We start from the raw sequence: 11,770 nt of genomic DNA on the forward strand, positions 1-11,770 counted from the left end.
CAATCCTCAGATCTCAGCTTCCTGAGTAGCTAGGATTACAGGTGTGAGTACATTTCTTTTTGGACAGTGTCAACATTTCCTTCTCTGTTAGGCTTGTTTAGAGGGAGTCTAGTGTGGCCTTCAATCTTTTTTTTTAATTTTTATTTTTTTATTGTGATTGATTACATAATTTCCCCAATTTCAGAGTATTGTGGGATAGTGATGCTGTTAAAGTCACAAACACACTCTAACTTTCCTGGAACAAATCGTCTATTACGGTATAACATTTATGAGTTCTATGAGCTTTGTGATACAGTTATTTCTTCCGCATTGGGTGGTATGTACATTTCTTTTGTTTTGCATAGTATCAGCTGTTCCCTCTTTCCCATTTGTTCCCTCCCTCACATAGCTGTCATTAAGTTGCTTAGTTCATTTTGGTCAATGTCCTGTGCAGCTGATGGGTCCCGCTGTTGTATGTTTTCCCCTGATTCCCTCTAGTTCTGTGTCATCTTCCTGGTTCTCCTCTGGTGTACACATATATACCATACATGTGATCAGCAGCATGGAGTTATTTAGTAGTGGTTTGCCCAGATGAGTGGAAGTTCTTTGTTTCTTAAGTCTTGTTAATTTTGTTGTATCACCTAACATTTTGGATTTAACATCCACTTATCAGGGAGACCATACACCATTTGTCTCTTTGCTTTTGGCTTACCTCGCTCAACATGATTTCTTCTAGCTCCATTATTTTGTCATTTCTAATGGCTACATAATATGCCATTGTGTATAGATACCACAATTTTTGGATCCATTCATCTGTGGTGGGGCATCTGGTTTGTTTCCATATCCTAGCTATTGTGAACAGTGCTGCAATAAACTGGAGGTGCATGTGTCCTTGTATACTGGTTCCTGTTGTTCAGGATAGATGCCTAGAAGTGGTATGACTGGGTCTTAAGGGAGGTCAATCTTTAGCTTTCTGAGGACCCTCCAGACTGCTTTCCAAAGTGGTTGTATAAGTGTACATTCCCACCAGCAGTGTAATAAGGTTCCTCTTTCTCCACGTCCCCTCCAGCATTTGTCATTGGCTGATTTGTGGATATGGGACATTCTGACTGGGGTAAGGTGGTATCTCAGGGTTGTCTTTATTTGCATTTCCTTCACCACCAGGGATGGTGAACATTCCCTCATGTGTTTCTTTGCCATTTTTATCTCTTCATCTGAGAAGTCTCTCTTTAATTCCCTTGCCCATTTAGTAATTGGTTTGTTAGGTTTGGGAGGGATTAGTTTCTTTTTTTTTTAATTTATTTTTTATTGTGAAAATACTGTACAGAGGGGTTACAATTACATGGGCAAGATAATGAGTACATTTCTTATCAAGCATTGTAGCCTCCTCCTTTGTTTCCCCTACCCATCCCTTCCCATCCTCCCCCCTGGCCCCCTCACCTAATCCTCCCCGCCCCCCCCAAAGTTGTAAAGTTCTTTTTTGACATAACAATTTGTACTTCTCATTGTTGCGACGGGTCCTCCTGTATCCTCATTTAAACGACTTGTTTTTCCCCTTCCCCTGGGATTAGTTTCTTGAGTTCCCTGTATATACTGGATATTAACCCCTTGTTTGATATATTGCTGGTAAATATTTTTCCAAATTAGTTGGTTGTCTTTTTAGCTTGGTTGCGATAGCTTTAGCTGTGCAGAAGCTTTTTATTTTAAGGTAGTTCCATTTGTCGAGTCACTCTCCCAATTTTTTGTGACTCTGGGACTCTGTTCAGGAAGTTTCTTCTTGTGCCTATAAGTTCAAGTGTCTCTCCTACTCTGTCCTGCAGTAGTTTCAGAGATTCAGGTTTAATGTTAAGATCTTTAATCCATTTTGAGTTGATGTTGGTGCATGGTGGTAGGCTGGGGTCCACTTTTAGTCTTCTGCATGTGGCTGCCCACTTTTCCCAACACCAGTGGTTGAAGAAGTTTTGTTTCTTCCATTGTATGTCTTTTAGCCTTCAATCTTAAGGACTAGTTTATCTTTACTGCTGCGCCCTGATTCCTCTGAATTCACTCTTATTCCTCAGGTTTTCAGTGAAATCTGTTCACTTTGGTTGTTTAAAAAACCAGATGTTTCAGCATAGCTTGAGCTATGGGGATTGTGTTGCTTACTACTTATGCTAGTTCTTCTCCCAACTGTGTGATGTTACCTAGTGTTTGAACAGTGTATTACTCAGATACATACAAATCAACACATCTGTAGATTCTTGGAACATTTTACTTATATAGCTGCATCCTCTGAAGTTTTTTGACTTTAAAGTAGTAGCTGCTTCAGCCTTCCTTGATGCCAGACTTTATCCCTGACTTACATTGCCTGTGAGTGTTCTGTTGTCTGTAGGTTCTCCTCTGTGTGTTGGGGTTTGGAACTTTTCTCTAGGCAGAAAGCCCAGCTGTGGCGTTGACTTTGTTTCTCTTTTCTCCTGGACCAAAGTGTTTTTTTTTTTTTTGTCTTTTGTGTAGTATCTAAAAATAGTTCTTTCTTCTATTTTGTCTGGTTTTCTAGTTGCTGTATAGGAAGGCAAGTGTAGAACTTGAAAGCAAAAGTTCTCTCCATAATAGAGTGTTTGATATAATATAGTTAAATTACTTGGTGTACTAGTTGATCTAGTATAAGATTTTTAAAGGTAAACAGAACTAATTATTCTTGAAACATACTCATCTTTGTAATGTATATTGATTCCCATACTAAGAATCAGCATAGTCTTTTAGGACAAAGTTGAGCTATAATTTTCATACAGTAAAACTTTTTTTCTGCAATATGCCTTTGTGTTGAGAAATAATGGTTATGTTAATACTGTATAATCACAGTATATTGTGATGCACAGATACAGAATATTTTCTGTATTTGTATGGCTCACTGAGATATAAGAATATTTTCATTATCTGAGGGAGTTCCTTCATGCCAGTTTGTAGCCACACCTTTCTGTCTGTTCACAGCATTTGCCAACCATTGATCTGTCTCTGACTATAGTTTCCCCTTGTTTAGAAAAATGTTTACTATGTGCAGATCAATATTTTTTTTTCTTTTGCCAGTCCTGGGGCTTGAACTCAAGATTTGAGTGTTGTCCCTGACCCATTCTGTACTTAAGGCTAGCACTCTACCACTTGAGCCACAGCACTATTTCCTAAATTTTTTGAGAAGTCATTTGAAAATAAGAATCTCATGGACTTTCCTGTCTGGGTGGCTTCGAATATGATCTTCAGCTCTCAGTCTTCAGAGTTAGCTGAGAAGCTAAGATTGCAGGCACGAGTCAGCAGACCACCATTGCCTGGCTATTGGAACCTTTCTTTCTTTCTTTTGGCAATATGAAGTACCACTTGAGCCACATCCTTAGTCCTTTCTTCTGCATGCCTCTATCTATCTACCTATTTACCTGTCTATCTATCTGTCTATCTATCTGTCTGTCTATCTATCTATCTATCTATCTATCTATCTATCTATCTATCTATCTATCTATTTATCTATCTATCTATCTATCTACAGGGAGTAGTCATTATTTTGCTCTATATTCTCAGTGATGTCAGTTCAAAATGGCAGGGAGGGCATGGCAAAGCAGAATCAATCATACGATGGCAACTAGAAAGCAGAAATAGCTAGTTTGTTTTTGGTTCTGATCATAGGTTTTGCTTGTGCTGGCTTTGGACTACAATTCTGCGTCTACTTTGTAAGCAGCTGTGATTATAGGCATACACTGTGTCTTTGGATTCTCTTTTTATTCTTTTCACTCTGTAGCCCAAGCATCCTTGACTGGATATGAATGTAGCTTAGGCTCGCCTCAGACTCACAATACTCATACCTTAGTCTCTAGAGTATTGGCATTATAGGCATGCACTACACTACAATATTTGGTTATACTTTAGCTTTATGCTTTATATTTTTTCTTAATTTTCATACTGAAAATTAAAACAGTGAATTTTCATAATGTGAACTTGTTCAGAATCTTTTTTTTTTTTTTTTTTGTCGGTTGTGGGGCTTGAACTCTAGGCCTGGGCTTTGTCCCTCAGCTCTTCAGCTCAAGGCAAGCGCTCTACCACTTGATCTACAGCGCCACTTCCGGTTTTCTGGTGGTTTATTGGAGATAGGATCTCACGGTCTTTCTTGCCCGGCCTGGCTTTGAACCGCTATCCTCAGATCTCGGACTCCTGATTAGCTAGGATTACAGGCGTGAGCCACCAGCGCCCGGCATTGTTCAGAATCTTTAAGAGACAGTATGCCCCTTCTAGGAAGATAACTATAGTCCTGACTTTTATCTTAGATTAATTTTGTTTGCTTTTATACTTTACATACTTATAGTACATTTTGTATCTAGCTTCTTCCACAACATTTTTGTATTATTTGACCATGTTGTATTTTGGATGTGGTATTCCATTTTGTCACTATGTCATATTTTATTTATCCCACAGTTGTTAAGCATTGAAATAGTTTCCGTGTTGTAGCTATCACAAATACGGCTGCTCTGAATATTTTTGTTTATGTCTTTTTTTTGGCCAATACTGGGGCTTGAACTCAGGGCCCAGGCACTGTCCCTGAGCTTCTTTTGCTCAAGGCTATCACTCTACCACTTGAGTCACAGTGCTATTTCCTGATGTACTGAGGAATTGTTCTCAGGGATTCATGCATGCTAGGCAAGCACTGTATAATTAAGCTGTCTTCTGATGAACCACTACACATATGTAGCATAGTAGATACTGGCCAGCAGTTTTCCAAAGAGGAGAACCTACTATGGTTCCACATGCGGTGTGTATTTATTTCCCTTGCTGTTCCACATTCTTCCCAGTACTTAGTATTGTAAGTCACTCTTAAAGAATTGAAACATATAAATGGTTGGGCACTGGTGGTTCATGCTTGTAAACCTAACTCTTCAGGAAGTTGAGACCTGGGGTTGTGGTTCAAAGACAGCCCAGGCAGGAACATCTGCAAGACTCTTCTCTCTAATGAACCAGCAAACAAAGTAGGAAGTGGAGCTGTTCCCCAAGTGGTAGAGTACTATCCTTGAGGAAAAAAGCTCATAGACATCACCTAGGCCCTGAGTTTTAAGTCCCTGGACTGCTACAAACCCCCCACAATATATGCAAATGTATTTTCCCAGTATAGTAGTAATGACATTTATGTTGCTATCTAGGGAAAGGACATTATTAGTGGGAGTTTAGATGCCTTAGAATTCATTGGGAAGAAGACAATGGATGTAATAGCAGAACGGGATCCTGTATTTAAAATGACTAAGGGTTTGATGAACCGGAATTCTGCACTGTCTCAGGTACTGTTACCTTTACTGGTTTGATTGCTGTTTTCTGTTGTTTGTGTGTTTTTTTTTTTTAATTTGAATTTTTCCCTTTGTTACCTTGGGACTTTGTTAGTGTGTTTTCTTGTAAAGAATTATCAATGCATTATAAAATTAAGGCATTTTTTATGGGCTGGATTTTTTTTATGGGTTTGTCTAATGCTTAGACAAACAGCCAGCTCTTTTCTTTCTGCAGTTGCCTCTGTCAGTGCAGTACAAAATCCTGAGCGCTATCAAGATTACTTATTAGGTTATTGTTGAAACCACTTTTGGAAATGCATGTGGCTCCTTAGGTGCTGCTGTCTAACATCAAATTTTGTTTAGCTTCTTTTTTATTTTTTGCAGCTCCTGATCCTTAGTGAATTTGACTTGCTGTCCAGGAATGAAGGGTAGTACTTTATACTGGAACTTAGCTTTGCTTCTTTCCACTCTTAAAAACTTTCCCTTGAGCTCTTATTATTTGCTGCATCTATGCTTCCATCTCTTTTTAGGTTTTAGAGTAAGAGGCCAAGGAAAAAGAATAGCTAAGACCTCCAATGAGGTAGCCATGGAAACAGACAAGAAAACTCATTGTGAGCTACCCTTTGATGAACTTCAAGAACATCTAGAAGTTCTGGCGATGCTTTCCCAAGAAAGTGAAATAAAGGTAATTCCAATCCCAAACTCCCAGCTGAAAAGAGTCTTCAAAGAAAAAACATTGCATGGTTTCTTTTCACTTTGTATATTTGGAAAACGAAATGTGTCTCTGAAGGAGATGTGCGTTGCTGGAAATATTATAATAGAAGAAAAATATCCCCTACTGTTTAATTGTTAGAAATAGTGAATAAGTCAAATGTTATTTCTCTTAAAATTATAGAAAAAGAACAGGGCTGGGAAGGTGGCTCAGTGGTAGAGCGCTTGCCTTGCATGCCTGAGGCCCTGGGTTCGATTCCTCAGCACCACATAAGCAAAAAGAAATAGAACAGAGGTCTTAATATAAGATATCCTTTTCTTTCACTTTAGTCTTTCATTTTCTGTTTTTTCTCCAGTGTCATGGGTTTTTAGGTGTCAAAAAGCCTGTTATAGCTGCTAATTTGTATATAATTTCCTGTTAGTTCATCTCCTCTGATAATCTAAGCCAATCTTTCTTGTCTTCCTCCTCCTCCTCCTCCTCCTCCTCCTCCTCCTCCTCCTCCTCCTCCTCCTCCTCCTCCTCCTTCTCCTTCTCCTCCTTCTCCTCCTTCTCCTTCTTCTTCCTCTTCTCCTTCTTCTCCTTCTCCTTCTCCTTCTTCTTCTTTTTCTTCTTCTTCTTCTCCTTCTCCTTCTTCTCCTTCTTCTCCTTCTTCTCCTTCTTCTCCTTCTTCTCCCTCTTCTTCTTCTTCTTCTTCTTCTTCTTCTTCTTCTTCGTTGGTCTTGGGGCTTATACTCTGGCCCTGGGTGCTGTGCCTCAGCTCTTCAGCCCAAGGCAGGCACTTACCGCTTGAGCCACAGCAACACTTTCAGTATTTATTCTGGTGGTTTATTGGAGATAAGAGTTTCATGGCTTTTCCTGCCTGGGCTTCGAAGTCATGCTTAAGCACTGATAATTTTCATTTATCTTTTGGCCTATATTAATTTTGGAAATACAAATTCTGTCTATTTTCCTATAATATCTACCCTTTAGTGTTATGGTTATTAAAAAAATTAGTTCTGGCTCTAATCCTAGCTCAGGAGGCTGAGATCTGAGGTTAATTGAAAGCCAGACCAGACAGGTTATTTTTGATAAACAACTCAGAAAGCTGGAAGTAGTGCTGTAGCTCCAAGTGTATATCGCTATCCTTCAGAACAAAGAGCCTCAGGGATAGCTCCTGGGTCAAGCTCCAGGATCTGCAAAAAAAAAAAAAAAAGAACTGGGTACTGCAATCCTAGCTATTTAGGAGAATGAAATCTGATGATTATGGTGGGAAGCCAGCTCAGATAAGAGTGTCTTTGAGACTTTTATCTCCAATTAACCACCAAAAAGCTGGAAGTTGTGCTGTGGTTCAAATAATGGAGTGCTAGACTTGAGCACAAAAGCTACGCCCCCAGGCCTTGAGTTCAAGCCCTAGGACCAAGACACACACACACACACACACACACACACACACACACACACACACACACACACACACACACACACACACACACACACACACACACACACACACACACACACACACACACACACACACACACACACACACACACACACACACACACACACACACACACACACACACACACACACACACACACACACACACACACACACACACACACACACACACACACCTGTGCTGGCATGAGCTCTTCAGTCTTTTCTCCTTATGAGATTTTTTTCATTAATATTTACACAATATTTTATTATTTTCATTCAGGTGAAATCTTTCCTTAATTCTCTGAGTGGAGAAGAATTAGAGGCTCTAATATTTGAATTAGAACAACTCAGAAGCATTTTCCCTAGCAGAATTTTATGAGGAAGAGGAAGAAGAGAAGAAAGGTAATATGAAAATTCAGAATCAGAGTGGGAAGATGCAATGTATTTATTATTACTAGAGTATTTATTATTACTAGGGTATTTATTATTATTATTAATATTATTACTAGATTATTTATTATTACTAGAGTAATTTGTGTGTTTGTGTGTGTGCACGCACAACGCCTGTGCTGGTCCTGGGGCTTGAACTCAAGGTCTGCTTGCTGTCCCTGACCTTCTTTGCTTAAAGTTAGACCTTTAAGGACTTGAGCCACACCTCTACTTCCAGTGTATTTTTTGTGATTAGAGATAGGAGTCTCATGGAGTTTTCTTTCTAGGCTGGCTTCCAACTGTGATCCCGAGATCTCAGTTGCCTGAGTAGCAGTCTGACGAGGATAGCCACTGGCACCCTGCATCTCTCTCTTTTTTGCAGTGAGAATTTTCATGTAGAATTCTTTTTGCAACTTTCCCCCATCTAGGTGTTCAGACACGTCAGCCTCTTGCTTATGTCTTCTTTTTTTTTTCCCTGTCAGACTCCTCTTAGCATCCCTCATACTGATATTGTTCATACACCCCTGCCAGTGATTACAGTTAAAGATTGCTCTTTTCAGAGTTTGTCCTCAGTTTGGCTAATGTTTCTTTATATCTCTGGATACTTCATCTGTGCCTCGTGACTTGTGGGATCCTTAATCCCATCTTGAATTGAGGCAGAAAAGGTGGTAGTACCTAAAACATGAGTGACAATCTTACCCCTCCCTGCCTCCACAATTTAAAGCCTGTATCTCTTAGAAAATATGAATGTTGAAGCTGCTCATTTTTTATAGTAATTAGGTAATGTGGCAGTTAGTATAAAATGTAATTTCTGGACAAATGAATCTTAAGGGTTGTTTTATTTTAACATTTAATTAGATATATTTCTAAGACATATTATCTGCTAATTGGCTATTTTAAGAAAGTGGAATCCAATGAATTCAGTTTTGTCTTTTTTTTTTAAGCTGGTCCTAGGACTTGAACTCAGGGCTTGGATGTTGCCCTAAGCTTTTTTGCTCATGGGTAGTGCTCTACCACTTGAACCACTGCACCACTTCTGGCTTCTTCTGAGTAGTTCATTGGAGATAAGAATCTCACAGACTTTTCTGCCTGGGCTGGCTTTGAACCATGATCCTTAGATCTTAATTTCCTGAGTAGCTAGGATTACAAGCATGAGCCACCAGTGCCTAGCCCATTTGTAGTGTTTAAATGAACTATTTACTTTGCCATGGAATGACATTTTCACTCTGAAGTATACAAGTGGTCATAGAGACTAGAATTTTATTTGGTGAACATTTCTTAAAAGTGAATGAAATGAGCCTTTACGACGAGAAAAGCAACGATGTATGAGTCGTGATACACATTCAAACTAAGTTTCAATTTTGTAGAATGTATTTATTGCTCTGTTGAGCTTTGTAGCTTCCCAGTGCTGTTTACAGACTATGCTGATGAAATCTGTGTTGATAATACCAGCTATATTCATTGATTTCAGGACAGTTGGTCAGCATTTGGAAGATTTGTGTGACTCAGTGTGAGTATTTTCCCATTATTTAATGTGTGATGTTAGCAAATCATGTACAGGCAAAAGAAAAGAAAAGACTAACTGATTTTAATTTAATACATCCAAGCAGAAAATCTTATGGTATAGCTTCAGGCTCATTGCTATCTATCTCATTACAACTAAATTTTAAGAGATGACCACTAGTTGAGTTTTAGTGTAATATTAAGGAGTATGCCAGCATTAGCTTTATTGATAATCTGAGAAGGCAACTAAAATACTTCTTCCTTTTCTAACTAAGTGACTTTGTAAGGTAGATTTTCTGCATATACTTGAAACAACATAACCCAACAGACAGTATAAAAGCAGATGAGAGAATACAGGTGTCTTTCATTAGGCTAAAGGATGAAGAGATTTATTAAAGATGTAAAACAGTGGGACTATTCTGAAATTTTACCTTTTTTGGAAAATACAGTTTTTTTTCAATAAGTGTATATTAATAAGTAGTGTTTCTTTTCTTTCTTTCTTTTTTCTTTTTGGTGAGTTGTGTGGAGTAAACTGTGGGCTTGGGTGCTGACCCTCAGCTCTTTAGCTCAGTGCTAGTATCCTACCACTTGAGCCACAGCACCACTTACAACTTTTTCTGCTTATGTGGTGCTCAGTAATTGAACTCAAGGCCTCATGCATACAAGATACTCTACCACTGAGCCACCTTCCCATCCCCAGTGTTTTTGTTCTTAAGTTTACAAAACTACCATAAGCACTTGAGTTCTAAATTTTCTTTTGTTTGGGTTGTGAAACTAGGACTCAATACCTGATGCTTTGCTCATTAGCTGAGTTCTACTTTTTAACATATCTGTCTGTTTCTCTCGTGTGTGTGTGTGTGTGTGTGCGTGCACATGCTAATGCATGTGTATCCCCTATTTTTTATTTAATTTATTTATTTTTGTGCCAGTCCTGGGGCTTGAATTCAGCACTTAGGCATTGATCCTGAGCTGTAGTCTACCACTTGAGTTATAGTTGTACTTCTGGTTTTTTTTGTTTGTTTGTTTTGTTTTGTTTTCTGAGTAGTTTATTGGAGATAAGAATCTCATTGACTTTCCTGCTCCAGCTAGCTTTTAATAGCAATCTATAGATCTCAGTTTCCTGAGTGTGTAGCTAGGATTACTGGTGAGAGCCACCAGTTCCTGGCTCTACTAACATTTTTTTTTGTCAGTTGTGGGGCCTAAACTCTGGGTCTGGGCACTGTCCCTCAGCTCTTCAGCTCAAGGCTAGCGCTCTATCACTTGAGCCACAGTGCCACCTCTGGCTTTTTCTACTTATGTGGTGCCGAGGAATCGAACCCAGGACCTCATGTATGCAAGGCAAGCACTCTACCACTGAGCCACCTTACCTTTTTAATTAGCTCTTTGGGAGCTCTCAAAATTTAAGAGTATTAAGAGGTCCTGAGACTAGCATGTTTGAGAGCTGCCAGATGAAAATTTTCCAAATATTAGTGCTTTTAAAGATGGCTCTCTGTTTACTTCTTTGAACTGTCAGTGTGTCCGTAATACCACTGGGATTCCCACTGACCTGGGCTAGGTAGGCCAGCGTGGACCAGCTGTGGGGTAGATTGTGGGGATGCTGGGTCTGCCCAGTAGGAGCGTGGGAATCCAGTTTTGAATTTTCTGTGACGTGCTTGGAGTTAGGGCCCAGTTCTTTTCTTGAGTCTGGCAGCTGGGCTGTTTTCCTCTAATGGGGCCATTTGTGCCGGGTCCTTCCTTGCGTATTGAGCTAGGGTGGTACTCTCAGGTGATGGCTGCAGTGCCCACTATTCATTGAGCTGAAAGTGCATGGCCATAGGTCTGCCCTGCTTTGTGCTTTTCTGTGGAATGACTCCAGTTTTCACTTGGCAGAGATGACACTGAGTTATTCTTGGAGAAGAGGTCGTCTTTGGGTGATCATTGGTGAACAGGTGGTGAGCACTTCTGACTTTAACAATCTTCTAGCAGGCCTGTGGAAATAGGTGGTGTGATATCCAAAAGATGTCTATGAGCAAGTGTTCGGGAACTTAGCTTTCATTTTCTGACTGGGAGAGGTCTTCCTCAGCCTGGGGGGGGTGTTGGTGGTGGAAAGATGACTTCCTTTTTCCTGAAGTACAGGGGGTACTTGAATGGAAAGTAGATAATGATGGAGAAGATGTGTCTGCATCCAGGAAAAAGTAGAGGCGAGAGCCTAGGTCAAGGTGGCAGAAGTGATTTAAGTCCTGTGTTATCTTAGTAGGTAGGTTTGCTCATGATTTTCTACCCCCCTCATGAGTCTGTGCTGCTGTAAGCGTGGCTAAAGCAGATATTGGTTATTTCTGTCCTCAGAGACCATTATCTTGAAGGCACTCTCAGTTCCAGATGGAGAATACTTGACCCTGATTGTTTTAGTCAGATCCAGAGTAACCTGTAAAACTTTTTGTAAGGGTAATGACTCTTAATGTTGTTGTGT

The 11,770-nt window shown here is 39.7% G+C and overlaps 1 protein-coding gene across 6 annotated transcripts in view; it reads left to right on the top strand.

Annotated features, from left to right (window-relative positions):
* The window catches only part of LOC138838619 (protein FAM114A2-like), a 32,012-nt gene extending 20,280 nt beyond the window's left edge, over positions 1-11,732 (top strand). For 3 of the 6 annotated variants that reach the window (XM_070038021.1, XM_070038020.1, XM_070038023.1), the window contains 3 exons: positions 5,786-5,940; positions 7,670-7,791; positions 9,290-11,732. In XM_070038021.1, coding sequence (XP_069894122.1) covers positions 5,786-5,940; positions 7,670-7,768 — 254 coding nt within the window. In that variant the 3' untranslated portion in view covers positions 7,769-7,791; positions 9,290-11,732. Of the gene's footprint in view, positions 1-5,135; positions 5,271-5,639; positions 5,684-5,785; positions 5,941-7,669; positions 7,792-9,289 lie in introns of all 6 variants that reach the window. The other 3 variants (XM_070038022.1, XM_070038024.1, XM_070038025.1) reach the window with 3 other exon arrangements.
* Positions 11,733-11,770: the final 38 nt, after the last annotated feature.

This window comes from Dipodomys merriami, unplaced genomic scaffold (genome assembly GCF_024711535.1).
Source record: "Dipodomys merriami isolate MVZ:Mamm:240054 unplaced genomic scaffold, mDipMer1.0.p SCAF_2859, whole genome shotgun sequence".
Lineage (NCBI taxonomy): Eukaryota > Metazoa > Chordata > Mammalia > Rodentia > Heteromyidae > Dipodomys > Dipodomys merriami.